Source organism: Catharus ustulatus, chromosome Z (assembly GCF_009819885.2).
Source record: "Catharus ustulatus isolate bCatUst1 chromosome Z, bCatUst1.pri.v2, whole genome shotgun sequence".
NCBI lineage: Eukaryota > Metazoa > Chordata > Aves > Passeriformes > Turdidae > Catharus > Catharus ustulatus.
In genome coordinates, this window is record NC_046262.2 from 28,367,274 (window position 1) to 28,385,900 (window position 18,627).

The 18,627-nt window shown below is 37.6% G+C and overlaps 2 protein-coding genes across 4 annotated transcripts in view; one reads left to right on the top strand and one right to left on the bottom strand.

The window, feature by feature from the left end:
* Positions 1 to 18,627, bottom strand: part of PLGRKT (plasminogen receptor with a C-terminal lysine) — a 72,980-nt gene that overhangs the window by 46,252 nt on the left and 8,101 nt on the right. Inside the window, exon 2 of one of the 3 annotated variants that reach the window (XM_033085220.1) lies at positions 16,487 to 16,570. The exons of 1 other annotated variant lie outside the window; for it this stretch is intronic. In XM_033085220.1, the coding sequence (XP_032941111.1) occupies positions 16,487 to 16,570 (84 nt within the window). Of the gene's footprint in view, positions 1 to 2,315; positions 2,439 to 16,486; positions 16,571 to 18,627 lie in introns of those variants that run through there. One more of the 3 variants, XM_042780139.1, reaches the window with a different exon arrangement.
* On the top strand, positions 1,537 to 14,759 carry LOC117010590 (programmed cell death 1 ligand 2-like). Its single transcript, XM_033085219.1, is given in 7 exon segments — positions 1,537 to 1,897; positions 6,055 to 6,123; positions 7,447 to 7,800; positions 8,874 to 9,155; positions 10,454 to 10,594; positions 11,351 to 11,389; positions 13,397 to 14,759. Coding segments are annotated over 7 exon segments (1,005 nt in total). The 5' UTR covers positions 1,537 to 1,860; the 3' UTR covers positions 13,480 to 14,759.

An 18,627-nucleotide genomic window follows, 5' to 3' on the forward strand; every position in this document is an offset into this window, starting at 1 on the left:
AGAGCAGACTAGCTTCAGTAAGCTGCATGTTACTTCCTAAATAGCCAGGCATTATTAGGAAGTGAAAAATGCTCAGAAAAGCCTGGTTCATATGCACAAACTAAATTGGCTTATTGGTATTTCAGTTCAGGACTTCTTTATTTGACAAATATAACTATGAACCAGTGTGGCTTTTTGATGCGGCATTTAATTGTGTAGAATACAAAAGCTATTGCTAATTACAATTCCATTAAAGATCTAATAATATGAAATAAAAGAATCATTGCTATAGACCTGCTCAGCTTTTCATGGAGCAGAACTGCAGGATTCTCAAGTATATCCCTTTTCCCCTCTGGCCAAAAAAGTAACAATGGTTCATCATTCAAGCATGGGCTAGCCAGGAAAGCAACAGAGATACTAACACTAGTATGTCTGCTTTTGCAGATGTTAACCGTAGGAGTTCTGGTTTTTCATTCATCATTTTCAGATTCCCTGTCTCTCTCCCTCTCCGTGTTTCTCTGGTCCCGCAAATATAAGATTGTCCCAGACAAGTCAGATATTACTGGGTTCATGTGATGTCCAAGGCAAGTCACTGACTCTTGGGCAATTTCACTGAGCTATCTCCTTGTTCCAAAATGGGAACACATGAAGAAAACACACGCAGGACTGGCTTGGAATGAGTAGAACCTGGTGATGGTGACTGTGAAGTAACTTTGGTGTTTCTTTTCTGTCACCCAAATCACTGATTTCTGCCAAAGAAGTCATTGGAGCTTTTCTGGGAAAAGGTGAGCTATCCATGGATTACTTTGTGTGACACGACATGACAAGCTTACTGAGGAGAAAATAAAGAATTGTAACAGTGGTTTTGTTGAACTAGTTTGCTCTGTACTAGGCAGCAGGAAACTTAATTTCATAAATCGGTCTGGAACTGTGAGGCAGGCAATCATCATAGATCATCTCAAACCAGCTAGGACTCACAGGAGTAAAGCCACAATCATTTTTTATGTTGAGGTAGAGCACAGTTATTGCAAGTAGTGTGAGACAAAAGGAGGCAAAAAAGTATAGGTGTCTCACCTATAGCACAAATGCATTTGTATCTCTTTTATGTCTCTCACTCATGATGTCACCATAAGTAAAAAGATAGAGCGATGAAAAATGAAAAGATGCATCCACTGATAAAGCTGTTTCATAGAACAAAATACTTTTATATGGGAAAGGGGATCTATCAGTCACCTAATCAAATCTTCCACTCAAAACAGTAACATCTTAAAAACAATTGCCCAGGCTTTGTTTGGTAAAGTTTCAAAGTTTGGTGCATTTGTAAGGATAGAGATTCACAACCTCACTGGAGTGTTTCATTAGCCTCGCAGTGATGATTTTTTTTTTTTTTAATAACATCCATTTAGATGAAAATTAAGAGGAAATAGGTTCTGCAAATATTACATAACTACTTGATGAATTCTTGTAAAATTAATCTGATGAAAGCTAAGAAAATGTAACTTTACAGCTTCACGAATGTAGAACAGACCTAGTAAATGCAAGTTCAGACGCCAATGCTGTACACTGCTCTAAATGGTTACAAAGCCACTGAAAAATCAAGGGTATAATCAAAAGCAGAATTTGAGCACATAAATTTTACCGAATGCTGTGTCTAATTTCTTGGATGCATGCACATTCTCAGCAAGGCGGAGAAGTCAGCTCAGTGTGCATTCAGCACAAAAATGAAACTTCTAACAATGCCCTTTCAACTTTTTTTTTTGTTTGTTTTTGACATAAAGCCTACAAGCTGTGCTATTGGTGCATCATACACACTGTCATAAGAGTTGGGTAGTTTCAGCTGTTGTGCAAATAGGATAGAGCTTTGAAACTCTTTGCTGTTGCATGAATCAGATTGCAATGACCTGCATAAAGATCTGATGTGAGTATAACACTGATAAAATGCAAATGTTTCCTGTATTTCTGACTGATGGATTGCAGGTTTTCTCATAGAATCTTAAGGTTTACTTAAGTTTATTTTCAAATTATTACTAGGATACAGACTCTGATTCTGAATGAATGACTGGATGAGTTACAGATCCTAAAACCCAGGTTTATATAATTTCTAATCCTGATTTTTTAGAAGTTGAAACTCTCTTGCATCTCTATTTTCTGTCATAGGCAAAGGCAGAGGAGTGGTGCTGGCAAGCCTCTTCAGCCTACGCATTAGGATGTAGCTCTTAGTAAATATTTAATCCTGAATTTTAGGGAAGATTTTAATGGAGAAAAAAACCCCCTGTGTATATATTTGTATCTGTACATTCCTGTTTACTTTCTTTTAGTTGTTACTAACACACTACCTGTAGATATTAGGTTGTTTTGATCATATTGCAAGTCTGGAGACTTTCACCTTCTGCATCCCAGAAAAGCACAGATTTTGAAGAGAAGTTTTTTTGCATCTCTTAGAAGTCTCTCTGTAGGAGCTGGAAATACAAAAGAAAATTTGCCAGAGTGTCAGCCTGTATTCAGTAATATTTCTTTTCAGCTAGGAACTGAAAAGTTCTGAAAAGTTCTATGATATACACAACTTCTTTTTAAATGTAACAAAATTTCATCCCAATTCTCTCCTATTATCTATAGAAAAAGAAATTCACCTGTATAAGAATGACTGTATTTGTCATAGAACAAAAACTGACAGTGGAAAATATTCAACAGGTGACAGTTAAACAATGCAGGGAAAGTGAGAATTCACAGATAGTGTGATCAAGGGAGGAAGTGAGAAATTATATTTCTTCCCCTGAAAGCTGAAGTGAGGTGCAGAGTAGACTGAAATGATGCAAATAGGCCATCACAGGTAAACATCAGGAACATAGCAATGGTCCCAACAATAAATTGCCTGTGTGGTGAGGTGAGCAACAAGGGACTGCAACATGTGTGTAAAAAACAGAAGAAGAGCAACTGAATGAATCAAGAGGAGAAAAACAATATTCAGTATCATTTAGATCTTTGGTGGAACTTCAGCAGTTTATTTCATTGCCCTCTGGATTTCAGTCAGCATTCACTACTAAAATCTACCAGAATATGTTATTTTTGGACTAGTGAAGTCAAGTATGGATTTCACTTTGTATTTTCAGCAAAGCAAAAAAGCTGTACAAAAAAATAAGATTATATTCCCCATCTTCCCTGATCACAGTCATACTTTTTTTTTCATTGGTCCCATTCAAGCCTTTTGTCTTGGGCCCTACATCTTCCTTGAAACTATTACAACTCATAAAAAGCCATGATGATCTTGAGACGTCTGATGTGATGCTTTTCACCACCTCAATTATCCAAGGTCTTTTAGACTGAAATAATCACAGTGCACTGTGTGATAACTTCCCTTTTTTCTGCAGATTGGTCTGGGAAATCAATTTACTGACTGCATCTGAATTGCTCTTGAAATGTCATGCTACTTCTTACTGTTCTCAGACAGTAAGTGTATTTTCAATTCCTCACTTTGCTGCAAGAAGCATTAAGTGCTGATTTTTATGGTACAATGTTCCTTGTTTACCTCTGTAAATTTGTAACAGGCATAAGATGAATACATTTTAGAAGTGACCTTTTGCTTAACAGAAAAACAAAAGACAGTGCTGTGAGTCTAGGATAAGTTACTATAATTGTTTACAAGGAATTTTTACTATCAGTAATACATATATTTTTAAAAATCCTATCCCCTACATTAAAAGTAAACATGGTCTGCATTCTTAATGAACTCTGAACTAAAAAAAGGCAGCAGAATTCCCAAAAGGTCTCATATAAGGTTAATCCAGGGACCTAAATATTGATGTGAAATATTGTTCCATTCTTCATTCAGTCCTTCCCCTTAAGACAATCTTCTTCTAGGTAAGCTTTGTGGAAAAGTGAGCATAGCAGGAGACTGAGAATGGCAAACAGTAACAGTCTTTTATTTCTGCATCTGGAAAATAGATATAATGATTATTAGCTCCTTTCTCACACAGCAATAGTAGTTATACTACTATACTAGTAATATTATATCACTACTTATAGTGTACTATTATACTAGTAATTATATATTGTGGATAACACATTAAGTAGTAATGGACTCAGTCCTCTGATAAAGGTAACTAGCTTTCATTTACATGTAATAAGTCTGCTTATAGTAGTTTGCATATAAACCTTTATTTGCAACATCATATGATTAAGGTCTAAATTTCCAGACCCATCATTTTGGCTGCTAATTTGCTAAACTTTGAGCCTCACTTTCCAAGACACTGAAAGCTCAAGGGTAGAAGCAATGAGAGAAATGAGCACCTGATAAAATTGGAACCAGAATATTTCAAGCTGAGCCCACAAAAGAACAGGGAAGTAAAATTAAACCCCTTCTCCAGAAAGTCTAGCTCTGGGGAAGTCTAAAATTACTCCTCTTCTTTACTTCCTTGTAGCTTATTTCTGGATCTTATTCACTTTTTCTTTTTTCTTCTTTTTTTCTTTTTTTTTTTCTTTAATCATACTACATGTTAGCAAGCTTTATTCAAAGTAATTCTTCCACCTTTTCTATTATGTCATTATTACTGGAACATAAACATACTCATTCTAAAACTGTACTTTCTCCTTTTGCATTATTCCAGGGCTGTTGGTTTATTATCACTAATACAAGACAATTTGCACAGGTCTGACCAATGTAAAGTGAAAGAAGAGAAGCACTAAACCTTCATTCTAGTCTTTTCTGAAGCAAACTTCAATTTATCCATCCCAAGATTTCCACTGCCTCACAATGTGTTCCAGGTATTTCCTGGTCTTTAGGTTTAAGGCAATAAGAAACTTAAAAATGCCCATGCAAAGCAGAGTTGAAACAAAAGCAGGGTTAAAAATCTTGTAAACTAGATCAGGTGTTAGTGCAGACAATTAAAAAATCTTCTTGTGTTTGTTCATTAATCTCTCCTACATGGGAGAAGCCAATTGCAATTGATTATTATTTGTGGGTAGTAAAAAATAGAAAAGCATTTCCCTGTCAGACTATTTAAAACTGCCTGCAAGCTACAGATCCTGAAAATGTAATGAGTGAAGTTGTGGATATCACAGAATCACAAGGTTGGAAGAGACCTCCAAGATCATTGAATCCAACTCATGCCATAACATCTCAACTAAACCATGGCACCCAGTGCCACATCCAGTCTTTTTTTAAACACACCCAGGGATGGTGACTCCACCACCTCCCCATGCAGACCATTCTAGTGCTTTATCACTCTTCCCATAAAAAACTTTTTCCTAATATCCAAGCTATATTTCCCTTGGCACAGCTGAAGACTGTGTCCTCTGGTTCTGTCAGTTGCTGCCTGGAGAAAGAGACCAACCCCACCTGCCCACAGCCACCTTTCAGGGAGCTGTAGAGAGTGATAAGGTTACCCCTGAGTCTCCTTTTCTCCAGGCTGAACAACCCCAGCTCCCTCAGCTGTTCCTCACAGAGTTTGTGTTCCAAGCCCCACACCAGCCTTGTTGCCTACTCTGGACACTCAAGCATCTCCACGTCCTTCCTAAACTGAGGGGCCAGAACTGGACACAGCACTCAAGGTGTGACCTCTCCAGTGCTGAGCACAGGGGAAGAATGACCTCCTTGCTCCTGCTGGCAACACTGTTCCTGATACAGGCCAGGGGCCATTGGCCCTCTTGGCCACCAGGTCATATTGTTGGCTCATGTTCAGTCAGCTGTTGACCACTACTCCAAGGTCCCTTTCTGCCTGGGCACTGTCCAGCTACACCTTCCACAGCCTATAACACTGAAGTGGGTTATTGTGGCCAAAATGCAAGACTTGGCACTTGGATTCATTAAAATTCATGTTATATTATATATACTATAATAAACATATTATAATACTTTTTTTCTCTTTATTGCCACTGTTTCATTGCAATTGATTCATATTTTTTGTGTGCATGAGTTGCTCTAATAAGGATTTTCCTTGTTTCTGCTGGTAGCCTAGTGTTTGTTTCTGTTTTTCCTCCTTATGACCTGTGATGGATTTTAAAGGTTAGCATGGCTCTTATCTGCCTCAGCAGAAGGTAGTTGTTGCAAGTTCTAATGCAATCCTACTTTTATTTCAGATCTATCTGAGAAAATGTTCCAGATCCTCACAGTGCTGTTGCTGGAAACACAGCTCTCCATTGTTTCAGGTAAGAGAGAAATTGCCTTTCAGTTCCACTACCAGAACCCGTGCAGCTTTTGGTATGTGGGCTTCAGCACCTCCAGCAATACTTGCATGAATGGTCAGTAATGTCTGGAGCCTCTGCTTTTCATCTGATAGAAGGCACTAGCACTGACTGAGCATAGGTGTCCATCACTTTCCAGAGTCAGGCTTCTTCAACATATTAACATATTAACAGCTGAGGTGTCCAGCATCAGTGGCATGGCTGTGAGAAGGAGGATGACCAAAGCAAACAATGCCCACTGGGAAGCATAACAACCTCAGTGTGAGACAAGAGTGAAGTAAAACCACTTGTGTTCTCTGTCCATGCTGGTAGCAGAAGCAGCTTGGCTGAAACCCAGAAAGAGCTTGGCACTTTTTCCACATAATTTTTTCCCTTATTACAGTTGCATTAGAGTGAATAAACAAACATTGCTAAGGGGAACATAGCAATGTGAAGGTTTCCCTGTAAGTACTTCAGAGACACATACAATGCAAAGAATGCACAGTTGCATGGACTTTTCTTTGGAATATCACTACCAACAATTCCAAGTGCCCTCGAATTGTCTACCAATATATGGTACATCCAATATGGAAAGTAGTAACAAGGTATATTGAATGATGTAATATAAATAACTCTGCCATATCAAGTTCACTTTAGGATCGCAGCCTATGCATAAGAATATTAATTTCAGATTGGGTCAATGGCCACAATTATTTTGATATATTTTCTGTAATAATGTCGCATGTATCTGAGAAAATGCATGAGATCAAACGATACTCACATGGTTCCAGGTTTGTAGAAATTGTAATTGCTACCTAATCTATGCATGTTTATCTATGCAACTCTGTTCCACACAAACTACACTGGTATTTCTTTTTGTAAAGGATAATGAAATTAGATTTACAGTTTCCACAATTAATTGTTGCTTTTACTACAACCTTAGGACATGTAAGAGACCATATCACAGTTGGATAAAAATGGTCCCTGTGTAACCACTGGCCTAGCCTTAAGTTATTCATAAAATATAAAAAAAACCCCAAGAAACTTGACCATTTTGCCCTCATCTTTCAGCTTCTATAATCAATACAGAATATAGATGATTTTCTATAATTACTATATGGTACTAATACTAGTGAGAATATGAAAAAAAAATGCTTAAAACTTTTAGTCAAATCAGTAACCATATACCTCTGACTATCTGTATACAGTATACTATCTGTATACTACCTGACAGTTTTGCCCAAATTTAAAGAAAATCAGAACATATTTTGATAAAACAAATGAAACTATTATCTTTTCCTCATATAGCTTTACTTACAGTTGAAGTTCCTCAACAGCTCTACACTGCAGAGTATGGGAGCAATGTGACCATGGAATGCAGATTCCCTGTGAATGGCTCAGTGGATCTAGGACTCCTGACTGTTGTTTGGGAGCAGAAAAGGTTGAAATCAAAAGAGGTGTACACATTCCGCAATGGGAAGGCACTCCATGAATCCCAACATCCTGATTACATAGGAAGAGCATCACTTCTGCACAGTGAACTGAAGTTGGGACGAGCCATCCTTCAGATCACCAATGTGAAGATAGCAGATGCAGGCTCGTACCTTTGTCTCATTGACTACCAGGGCGTGGACTACAAGTACATTGCTTTGGAAGTGAAAGGTAAGTGGTTAAATTAAATGTAAGTGGTTAAATTAAATGTAAGTGTATACTCATTGAGACATCTCTACTAAATTCTTACAAGCTGGTAGAAATTAGTTAATCTGAAGGAATTTGTTGCTAATTGTCTCACCAAGAGTTTGTGTTCAGACCCCAGCTGAACCAAAGCAGTTGTCTTCATTTGGTTCAACAGCTGAGCTCCTCCAGGAGCTGCCGGTATCGGGGAGGGACAGTATCTGTTATCTTTCTATCCTTCTTCCTTACCCCTTCTTTCTACAGCTTCTTCTCCAGTGCCACCTCCCTCCTCTCCTTTGAACCTTTGGCCTTGTCGGGCCACCCTCTGGTCATTCCCAAAAGTTTCTCAGAGATGTTTTGTTATAATTATGAACCCTGTTATAATTACCCAAGTGACTGGAGATTCCCCAAGCAACTGCAGCTCCCAGAGCAAGGACATGTGATTTTCTGTGTTCATTGAAGCCAAGTGGGCATTAGTAATAAAGGTATATGTTACTGGGCAGAATGACAGACCGGGTCTTTGAAAGATTTCTGGGTTTCCCACTAATTGAAGGCCTGTGTGACACAAGGCACCATTCGTTTCCCACCCAGATATTTAAATAGCAATCTTTATCAAATACATAAATGGACACAGACATTCTTAAGATCCACATTAATTTCTCTGAAAAGTCAATTTTGTTCTAATATGATGAAAATACCACATTGTTTATAAGCTACGGTAAAACAAGCATAAAAATCAGCCTTTCTAGAAGTGGCATATTCTAAAAGTGAAAATAAAAGTCCCATAAAATTCCACTTGTCTCCTCTGTCTTAATACATTAGAAATTTAGTGTCAACTGCTGCCACGTATAAAGTACCAGAGCGACTTCTGTTGCTGTAGACATGGTAAGGATTGAATAATCAATTTTGCATTGCTCTACAAATATCCTTCATAATTTTAAATAAGTGTCCCACAAATACAGCCAGAGACAATACATAACATTAAAGGGAAGCAGGGAAAGTGAAGTGGGAAAATTACTACTGCTGCATACAACAATTTCACTCAACAACTTCTTACGCAGCATCTTACAAGAGAATAAACACTGAAGTAATGAGAATACCAGGTGAAGACAAGTTTGTTTTTATGTGCCAGTCAGAAGGCTTTCCTCTGGCAGAGGTTTTCTGGCAACATGAGAACCTCAATCTCAGTGGACTGCCAAACACCACCTATACACTGACTGCAGATGGCCTCTACAATGTCACCAGCACCCTGACATTCAAACCAAATACGAGTGAGAACTACACCTGTGTCTTCTGGAATAAAGAACTGAATAGAGAAACATCAGCTCACTTTTCCACTTCAGGTTCGTATGACCTCGAACTTGTATACTACAGTGCTCATACATACATGTGCTATGATCCATCACTGGAGTTCATTTCTAGAAATCGGTGTAATACTGATTATTGGGAAACGGAACAAGTCAGTATTATTTATGTCTTTGAAGTCTTAGCTTCCTCTCAAAAAAACAGTTTGTATTTTTCTATATTTTTACTTTTAAGGTAGCTTTCATTATTTTCCTTCCAAAACATAAGGAATTTTTTCAGCTGCATGGGTATCTTCCCTGATAGTCGCCTACTGAATTTTCTAACTAGTAGTCTATCTTGACTTCAGGAAGGCTTTTGACACTGTCACCTGTAACATCGTCACGGGTAAGCTCAGGAAATGTGGATTAGATGAACAGGATCAGGAACTGGTTAAATGACAGAGCCCAGAGGTCATTGATCAGAGAAATAGAATTCAGATGGAAGTCTGCCATCAGCGGTATTCTCCAAGGATCAATCCTGGTCTGGGTTTATTCAACTTATCAACAATCTAGACAAGGGAATCAAAGGCACCCTCCACAGGTTTGCTGGTGGGCAGAAGGCTCTGCTGCCATTCCATGGACCTTGATTAGCTGGAGGGTTGGGCAGAGAGAAACTTATTGAGGTTCAACTGAGTGTAAGGTCATGCACCTGGGGAGGAACTGCCTCACATAACAGCATAAGCTGGGGTCTGACCTCTGTGAAGCAGTTCTGCAGAGAAGGACCTGGGAGTTCTGGCAGACAAAAAGCTCTCCACGAGCCAGCCAAGAAAGCAAATGGTATCCTGGGGGTGCATTAGGAAGAACATTGCTAGCAAATCAAGGCAGATGATCCTGCCCCTTTGCTCAGCAGTAGTGAGGCCACATCTGGAGGGCTGTGCCCAGTGCTGTGCCCAGTTCTGGGCTCCTCAGGACACAAGACAGAAGGAAAGAAAGGGTTCAATGAGGGCCACAAGGATGATGAGGGATCTGGAGCATCTCTCTCGTGAGGAGACACTGCTGAGTCTGGAGAAGATTGAGAGGAGGTCTTATCAATATATATAAATATTTCAAAGGCAGATGCCAATAGGATGCCGCCTGACTCAAATGCCACACAAATGAGAGATGCGACTGGCTTTTTGTAAGACTTTTTACAGTATTATTTCAGAACAAATTACTAATAAAATGAGTCACCATGCTGATAAATTTTAAAAATCCTTTGTTCAGTCAGAGCAAGACTTTGGAGAAACAGAACAGATAACTTGATAAACAATGCCTGTTTTGTAAGTTATAAATTTACTCTCCTTTCATATTTTTGACAGCTTTAATGAGTACACAGTATAGTGGACAAAAATTCCTGATCTCTTTAATCATCCCCACATGTGTCACTGTATCTGTCCTTGTCTCTGCACTAATAATATTTCGGAAGAGAAAATCATTCAAGAATGAGAAATCCAAAAAAGGTACATTTTACTTCCGATACTGAAACTTTCTACTGTTTCTTTATGTTTTCCTGTGAACAACCTTTAAGAAATTTTAGTTACTCTAGGCACACTTGTGTGACTTTGGTCACATTTTATTTCTAGATGACAAGAGAGCAGAAAATGATAATGGATAATTGGATAAACTGATAATTGGATAATTTGAGTTGGGTTTATTTTCCTCCCTGTGTCACCTACATGAGACATGGTGTATGGAAAGATAAATTTTAAAAATTGGCCAGTTAGTATTCTGCACAGAGCACAAATTCTGCCTTGTGTAAGGAGGACTGTGAAAGCATAGTTCGAAGGTTGTTTTCTTCATAGCTGCAAAGAGACTGCGGCTATAGTATACTAAATTATTTTTGAACTCCATTATGGCTCTATAACTAAAATGGTGCGAATACAGGACTATCACAGTATTTCTTTCCTTGTTTGCATGTCAAGTGGTGCAAAAGTAATAAAGGAAACAGACTATTACTCTAGTATTTTCTTGCACATGAACAGACTCAGGTAAACCAGACAAATGTATTTATAGTCATGAGAGTCTTAACACTATGACTTCAGAATTTGATTCAAGTTTTGTAAAAGAAATGTAGAGAAGTTCATTTATTTGATATGGTTTAATAATGAACTTAACTGTGCTTATAGCTCAGTTTAATCTAAAGGTTTGCTGAATTGTATAGTTTCTTTCAAATCTAGCAATGTTTAAGCTAAATTTGTATATATTTACTTTAACAGACAAGAAAAGAAAACTGAACCCTAATGCAAAGGATAACAGTAAGTCATAAGCAATTTTTAAAATTTACATTTACAGATTTTTCTTTCTTTGACCTAAAATCTTAAAAAATATGTAGATTGCAACCAAATAATGTTACGTTAAAATAGAGGGTAATTTGGATTAAAATTATTTTTTTCGTGAGTTTTTAAAAAATTCAGTTTCTAAAGTTTTTACTTTCTCTTGGGCAATGTAAAATTTACACTAAGATACCAACAGCTTTCATATATAGCTCAGCACACACCTCTGTATACTAACTGGGGTTCTAGCAGTCTTGGCTGAGAAGGATACTCACAGAAAGCTGGTTTTGGAAAGCATCAAGATTATTGTGGGTACAGTCTGTTATATTTTTGGATTAGGCTACAGGTTTTAATAACAAATAAAATGATACCTCATTTATCTGGAATATTATATCATTTCCTAGGGTACTTCTTTTCTTATGAAAATATGGTTGCCTAGACATCCAGGAATTTTTACATTTCAGAGGGAAGATAATACCTAAAAAACTGTCAGGATGCATCTAACTGTTCTGTACTAAATTTGAACTGAAAGAAAAAAAAGGTACCACCACAGAAAACTATAAATCAATATAACAATAAAAGTCTTAATACACCTACTTATATAAATCAATATTGTTACCTACAGACAAAAGTTTGTAGGTTAATGTATTGTGAGGAGAGACGCTGTGGCCAGTGTTAGGTACAGAGGTACTTGGCTCAGCCATAATTCCTTGGTGTCCACGCAGAGCCTTGCGTAGAGTATTGAGGTCAGCCCTGAGGCTGCGAAGGAACACAAACTCAGAGCTTTTCTAAAGACAGGATTTTTTTCAAGAATCCACCCCCATGTTTCTCACTGCTAAAAGAATACACGAACAAGTCACCAGCTTAAAAAATAAATTTTGCAGGTTAAAGCTAGACATTAGATGAAGAGGGCATGAATTCAATGATTTCCAAATCACCCAGGTTGTCATCTTTACATCTTAACTGTAACTGTTTGATCCACTGCCATCAGTAGATATTACAGTTAAAGTAACACTTTAAGAAAGACACTTTCACCTTCCAGAAACCTTGCTGCAGTCAGTCTCATTCTTAATTTTCATGTGACAGTGTGAAACTTTAGTGGCATCATGCCATGCACTAACGAACACAAGCCCAAGGCAAGCATTCTGGAGGACAGCGTTGGGTGCATGTCCGGACATAATTCCAGTGCATATTGTCCAAGCACAGCTTGGCTTCCTCTGGCTTTTTGTATTACTTTTTTAGAATTTTTCCACTTTGTAGCCTCTTCTGTGCACTTAGTGAAATGAAGAATTAAAGGAGACTAAGCCACTCTTTGCGGTTTTACTTCTTCATTTTAATGACAAAAAATCTTTGTCTTACTTGCAACATGCAGTAAGTCAGATGACAAACATTTATATTTCTCAGCATTGGATATTTTTAAGAAACCCTGGAAAGAACCTTTTTTCCATGATGAGTAGGTAGTTGAAGCATAAAAGCCACAGATACTTTACCACAGTGCCTTGGAAATGACCCATTCAGTTCTGGTTACAGGAACCAGGATTGTTAATGTTACTTTTTAACTTACAGCTCAAGCTGTATCAGAATGGAATATGTAGGACATTTAAACTCATCACTGAAGTCCCAGTTCTGCACACTTTTAATCACATGCACGGATTTACTGATAATCATTACCACGGATGCTCTCTAGACAGATTTCAGTTTTGTTATTTCATTTACACGGCTGAAAGTGAGTGACAACTTTGTTGTAATAGAAAATTCAGAATTTGGACTACATATAAAAGAGATAACTCTTTCCTCGGAAAAGAGTGCAGCTGATGTTGAAAATTGTAATTGTAAATTATGACAGCTTTAAGGAGCCACTGTAACTTCAGCATGTCCCAGAAGACTGATCTTTCATTTTTTACCACTCAGTTGTTAAAATTGGGCTTTTTATTTTCTTAAATCATTGTAGATTTTGAAACTAATATTATTGCATTTTCTTTCTTTAAGGTGATGATTTTAACTCTCACACTGAGGCTTTATACTTGTCAACTGTCACAGTTTCAAGAGACAGTGGGAGTGTGGTTCTGTGAAAATTCTTCATCTTACATGCCATAATTTGCACTTTTTCTATCTGTTTTTGGGGACGTCAGAAGAAAATTACAGCACTTTAGCCTTGGGATAAACAGTGAACTCATGGGGATGTATTTGCACTTCAGTGATGGAAAGCTATGCCTCCTCAGATACCACATCTTCTTGAAGTTACTGGGAACTACACTGTCATGAAATGTGGTTTACCACTGTGGAGAGGTCATCTGAGTGCCTTTGACACACTTTATTTTTGGACTTACTTTTGTTCAAGGGATTTTTGTTTAAGAATACCTTTATTAAGTTCCAGTCTCAGGAACAGTGCTTGGATTCAAACATCTTGTGGAATTTGAATAAAATCTGTAAATACTATCTTATGTCAAATACCTTTCAGGTGGAAACATCCTTACATGCCCATATCCCATTTCCAAATTTTCTAACACATTAAACTGGATATCACTACAAGTGCTCACTATCATTGCAACATCTAGAAGATAATTCATATCACAAGAGCAATAAGATGTTGAAATTAAATCAAAGGAGAGACAAAAAAAATACCAAAACCAGCAATAAATCAACATTATGTTGCGTAAGAGAATTTTCATGTCTATAAAACACCTCACAAGTAAGTCAGGCAAAAAAACATGAACTGTGATACTATACTACATTACAGTAAAAAGTTTCAAATTTGAAGTCATTATTCCACAGAATTTTCTTTAGGAGGAATTTGGAAGCAAAATCAAAATAAAGCTCAGACAGATTTCTGCACTGGTTATTTTTAAACAGTAAGTAGTTTTGCCTCTGTTCAGAGGAAGAAGTGAGTCTTTTCCATGCCAGTCTGCTTTACTTCCTAATACTGAAAGGTCACATTTGGGAAAATATCCAAAATGAAACAACTTTGCATCTTAGATAGTCATGAGATAGTGAAGCAAGGGCACTAGCTAAGATCTGTCATATTATTTTGAAAGACCAGTGGCTTTGGTAAGCTGTCTTTTCTACTAAGATAGATGTAACAAGATTGAAGAAAGGTGTTCCCACGAGAGCTACTTCTGTCATGATTTTGCTCTTAGAAAAGCTCCACTGAATAAAGTTTTTTCATAGCACTTGCTCTGAATTTGGATGGAAGCTGCTTCTCCAGTGGCATTTTGCAGTTATTTACTCCACAAAAAGTGGACCGACAGTGCTGCTATGAGACCAGAACATCAGCATTCATCCTCTCTTGTTTCATCAGGACAGGTGATTTTAAAAAGCAGGACTGCCATTGATTTTACTTGTGGAAAACTAATTTCTCTCTGACATTATCTGTAATTTAATACCTATGTATTGAGCCTTTAATTGCCCATTCGTAGTCACTGGATTCAGCTGAGACAAATCTGCACTAGGCTTGCTATGTCCTATATCCTTGCTGACATGGCAAATCAAGCAGATGTCAGAGAATCAGAGGCAGCTTCTTGAAACATTGGCTAGCTTAATATGGAATAGCAGCTCGGGAACAGCCCTGGCTTGCACCATTTAGCAACATTTAAGGGTCAGTGCATAAGGTTAAGCAATTTCTCTGTGTTCCAGATTTGTACTCAGCTGGTAACTATGAGCCCTTGCCCTTCTGTCAGCCACAGCAAAATCTAAACCGCTCTGTTCCTGGAAAGAGTTAATTTTGCATTTTTCTAATTCTTTTCTCCTCGTGAAAATGAAATAGAAGTAATTAAAATTGAATTTATGTGGATGAACATAAATAGCACACAGCAGTCTTTGCAGTTAGACTATGCTAATTATCATTGCTCCTTACTGAAATGGAAGTCATCCTGTCATTATCTTATACTGGTGAGTAAATGCTGCCTTGGTGTGGGCAGCAATAAACAAGTGTGGGTAGCATTTCCTGCCTGTTTGACTGGCATAGCAGATGCTACCCTGGTTTCCCTCTTACTGGATTGTACACTCAAAGGTTTCACCTAGCATCCCTAGGCAGAGGCAACTCAGTTTTCCACAACACTCCTGTGCTCTATCCATTCTGTTTCATTATGAATGGAACAATAGCACTGTTTAGGGCAATAACTGTAAGAATATCTAGAAATGCATTTTGGCTCACAAGTTTCTATTTTCACCAGATCTTGCTGGATGCTTAGTAAGCTGACTGAGTATGTGAAAGTTAGCTTGTCAGCAGCTTGGCCAGTCTATATATGTCTGTGAATTCATGCAAGACTTGTCTTTTACTGTAAACCATTGAACATATGATACGTGCGTGATATGATGAGTTTCTGTTCTTTCTGCTTCACCTACTATTTTACATGCTGTTACCTTCAAACAGCTGAAGTTTTCACATACAGATAAACTGCCTGCAAAATGTTCGAAGGGCGTGCGTTCTGTTTGGGGTGTTCTCTTTGTGTTTTGTTGTTGTTGTTTTGTTTATCTGTTGGGGTTTTTTTAAAAAAATTGTGTTGTTGGGGTTTTTTATTCGTTTGGTGGTGTTGTCACCTTTTTGTTTGTTTTTTTATAGTTTTGAACTTAGCAGTGAGTCAAGAGTTGGACCATTGTTAGACCATAAAACTATTAGGTGTTTTTAGAGTTTGACTTTAAAACTTGTATTGGCAGAGAGGATACCTTGCATGAGATGATTCTGTTACCCTTTATGATATGTACTGCCTCTATTCATCTCCATACATTTGTCTCAACATGCATATCATAAGCAATAACATCTTAGTACCTGAAAAAAGTACAGATTCAACAGAAGTTGGTGGAATGTTTATGTGAAAACGCACAAAGAATCTACTCAGTGGTTTATAGTCACCTAAAACATAGTTCACTGACTTTAATTATGACCATTTTTCAGAAGCAAGCAGAGAAAAAGTTTGTTTTCAATATTTAATTTTTCTGGTATGGCTAAGGAAAACCTGCTTTTCCAATCTGTTGACTTGCTTCACTACGTATGAGTGAGGTACTTGCCATTTTAGTACAGGAGCAACTCACAAACTCAGTGATTAGTCTTTCTCTTCATTCCTCACCTCTGCTACCTACCAGAGATTTCAAGGGCTTACAGTAGGTTCGTTTCAGCTTTTCTACAACTGTAATGTTTTCAGTAGCTGTGAGCTGCAGCTTGGTCTGTCATTAAGAGAACAGAACAGAATAAGATTAGCTGTTTGTACTAAGTTCGCTTTCATAGTGGCAGCAGCCTGAACCCATACAATTTTCTTGATTCCCAATACCACAGACATGTCTGAAAGCAACAGTTAACATCAAGGTTTCCCTAACATCTCAGGTAAAAGACAAGTGCATGAGATATTTCTAACAGCCAGTTGAAATGCTTTGAAAGACTGAAGTCTGCGTACTAGAAAACAATCAGCTGACTCTGACTATGGGAGAAACTGGAAATACCTTTTGCAATTTTGGATGTTAGGAAACACCTTTCTTAAGAAATACTGAAGTTATCTTTTCTTACAGAATTTCTTCTTTCATCTGACAAAACCATATTGTTTGCCACAAAAACTGGTCTCTACCTACTCCACAAAATAATTACAGAAAAAGGTTTCACAAACCATCTCTATACAGTAAAGGGTCACTGTTACAGGAATAAGTCTAACTTCAAGCTTGTCTTTTCCTTCTGTGGGGATGGGGATCAACTAAGCGACCTCAGAAGTCCCTTCTAACCCAAAATGATCTTTGATTGTAAATTTGCTGCTCAAATTAAATTCCATATCCTTTGCAATTATCTGGCTTTGCTTTTTACTCTGATGTACATGTGGCCTGAAAGTACAGACCCAGATCAATGATTACAGTCCGGTTCAACCAGATATCCTGGTTCTCCTCACCATATTGTCAATCGTGCTATGTAATACTTTTTTATAGCTAGTGTGTTAATATTTCACTCAAAATCAATATGCAGCCATATGGTAAAACGTTAGCTGAAACAGTTAAGGGCACTGTGCAAATATTGTTAAACGCTGATTTTAAAGAACTGTTGAGTTTACTTTTGGTTTTTTTCACTGTGTTTTTTCAGCAGCTAATGTTTGTTTACTCACAAGCACATTTCTTAATGGGGTTTTCCAAGGGAGAAGTGAAACATCTTTCATGAAGAGGCTGTGTTAAAAACCATTTTACATAAAGAATGATGCAGTAGAAATTTGCCGAATGGGTTTAAGCTCATTCCTTACGAGTGTTTTTCAAGCAGTAGGGTAAGGTAACTCTCAGCTGGTGAAGGTGGGGCATCTATCTAGTCAGAAATTTGGGGTTCTAACCACAACATTAGCAACTAATCACAAAATCAGGAAGAGAATTTCTGTGGTACTGGACAACAGTATTTGTGTATGAAATCAACTTCTTTTTTCAGGTGATACAATAAACATACTCTTTACAGAAGTAAAATAGATAATTTTCAGTCTTAATTATGCAAACCTGGCAAAACAGAGGCTAGGTATCAGTGAATAGATGTATGAACTTGAGAAAGTTGCTGAGAAAGGAGAAGCTGTTGGTGAGAATAGGGAACAGGAGAAGGTCAACAATTTTTTCTTTCAAGAGGGACACAAAATGTTTGTGACAACAATAAAGTCAGATGAAGCACTGTGAGCTCAAAGAACTTCCCAGTTCATATAAGAAGATATAACTACTGAGCCATGTTTCTGTATGTTCCAAAAATATTGCAGTCCTAGTGCACAGATCTGCCTCAGACTGGTAGGAAAACTGAGAGAGCAAGACAGATGAAAATTTATTGAGCAGAAGCACCATATTTAGACCTCAGTGCAAAGTCTTTGATTTTTTCTATGCTTGCCATGCATGTACTTCACGGTCCTAAAGAGTTATGAACTAAAATGCAAGCCACAGAGGGTAGACCTTTCTGAGATACTGGGGAAGATGCCAGAATTTAGACCCTGCTTCTAGACTAGTTAAATGCTCAAAACCAGGCGCAGAATCTAACTCACCACACCTAAGAGATGAAGAATCTGGTGAATTCCCATCTGTGAAGCTTATTTAAATGAAATTTCACAGATATAGATGATGATTAGTATATGTTGTGAGTCGAAATGATTTCTACTGTCCCATACATCCTTCTCTTAATGTAAGTTTTAACAGTTTAACTTCAGAAGAGACTACTCACTCCATTGTTTTAATTGCCACTATGTTAGAGTGTATAAAGGACTGCTTGGGTCCTTTATAAAAAGTCC